At 46.7% G+C, this 1,739-nt stretch overlaps 1 protein-coding gene across 1 annotated transcript; it reads left to right on the top strand.

The window, feature by feature from the left end:
• The first annotated feature begins 733 nt into the window (after nucleotides 1-733).
• Nucleotides 734-1,336, top strand: LOC141040800 (protein FAR1-RELATED SEQUENCE 5-like). The gene has a single exon (XM_073506919.1). The coding sequence runs from the start codon at nucleotides 734-736 to the stop codon at nucleotides 1,334-1,336; it is 603 nt and encodes a 200-aa protein (XP_073363020.1).
• The last annotated feature ends 403 nt before the right edge of the window (nucleotides 1,337-1,739 follow it).

Below are 1,739 nucleotides of genomic sequence, written 5' to 3'. Positions count from 1 at the left end.
CCGAGTCAGAGTCGGAAATGGCAATCATTCCAGCAATGCCGACAAGCACACCTTTGAACACAAGCACTGGCAACACTCAAGTAGATGAAAGTGCCGCCGATACTGAAGTGAATGATGAAACTGATGACGAAGCACAAGGGGGTGAAGATGGTGGGCAATCAAAGATCGTGGTACCTCAGCCACCTTACGTTGGGTAGAGATTTGAATCGTTCGCAGAGGCAAAAGAATTCTACCAGACATATGCAAAGTTCCATGGATTTGCGGTCAACACCGAATACCATAGGAAAATTAAGAAAACTAACGAGTACAGCAGAGGTGAGATGAGGTTCCACAAGGCACGAAGGAACAAGAAGGGGAAAGGTGTTGCGCCTGTCGTTCCAGAATGAAAGAGAGGTATCATTCTCAAGACGGAATTCCCTGTCCGGTGTAAGCTAAACGTAGATGGAGCACAGTGGGTGGTCACTGAATATTTTGACGAGCACAACCACAAACTCATAAAGAAGTTCGACCTGGTAAAATTTCTGACCGCCCACAGAGGATTCACCCCCTCGAGAAGAAATTCATAAAGCTGCTACATGATTGTAACGTCGGTCCATCAAGAATGGTCCAGATACTATCACTCATCCACGGCAAAAAAGGGACTTTGAGTAGCATGCCCTACATACCAGCTGACGTCACGAACCTAAAGGCAAAGTACCGTAGAGAGAGCAAGTTGGCTGACATAGAGGCCACAATGGCCTGCTTCGATGAGAAAGCGAAGGAAGATCCAGATTTCTTCTACAGGATAAGATTGGACGATGAGGACCGTGTCAGGAACATGTATTGGGTGGATGGTGCTGCAAGAAGAGCCTACAAACATTTCCGAGATTGCATTTCATTCGACGCGACATATCTCACTAATATGTACAAGATGCCATGCGCTCCATTCATAGGAATAAATAACCACAATCAGTCGTTGCAGTTCGGATGCGGGCTCGTACGGAACGAAGACACGGATGGGTACGTTTGGCTGTTCAAGACCTTCTTGGAGTGCATGGGTGGACTTGCTTCGATGAACATAATAACAGACCAGGATTTTAGCATGCGTGCAGGCATAGAGGAGGTCTTTCCGTTGGCAGTGCACAGGCACTGCAGGTGGCACATTATAAAGAAGGCTGAGGAGACACTAGGACCGTTCTTTGCTGACCGTCCAGACCTGCACAAGGCATTCGAGCTGTGCGTGCACCACAGCTTGACGGTGGAGGAGTTTGAAAGGAGCTGGATGGCTATGACTGAAACATATCAAGTCCAAGACCACGAGACGCTTGCTAGCTTGTGGGAGAAGCGAATGTACTAGGTGCCAGCCTACTTCATGCAGTGCTTCTTCCCGTTTCTGCAGACTACACAACGCAGTGAGGGGTTCAATGTTGTTTTGAAGCGGTACGTGAGCCCTGGCAACTCATTACGACAGTTTGCCAAGCAGTACACCGCTTTGCAACAAAAAATACTGGGATCCGAGCTACAGCAAGAAGCAAACACCGCGCTCAAGAAGCCAAAATTGCTAACGTATTTACCAATGGAGAGGCAGATGAGCAAGATAAACACCAACACGATTTTTAACAAGTAAGTCAGTTGTGTTACAATCTTATTTGCGCAAATCATGAAGGTACCAGGTGCCATGTAGAATGCAATGCAGTTGAAATGCTTATTTGAAAATGATGATTGTGTTGAAAAGTAGCCATTAGGTACAGAGTAAACAT

Source organism: Aegilops tauschii, chromosome 2 (genome assembly GCF_002575655.3).
Source record: "Aegilops tauschii subsp. strangulata cultivar AL8/78 chromosome 2, Aet v6.0, whole genome shotgun sequence".
NCBI classification, from domain to species: Eukaryota; Viridiplantae; Streptophyta; class Magnoliopsida; order Poales; family Poaceae; genus Aegilops; species Aegilops tauschii.
The sequence above is the reverse complement of the archived record's forward strand: the minus strand, read 5'-3'. Positions and strand labels throughout refer to the sequence as shown.

What these genes read in the sequence shown, in the direction of transcription:
- LOC141040800 (XM_073506919.1), top strand. Translation starts at nt 734, where the DNA reads ATGGCCTGCTTCGATGAGAAAGCGAAGGAAGATCCAGATTTCTTCTAC.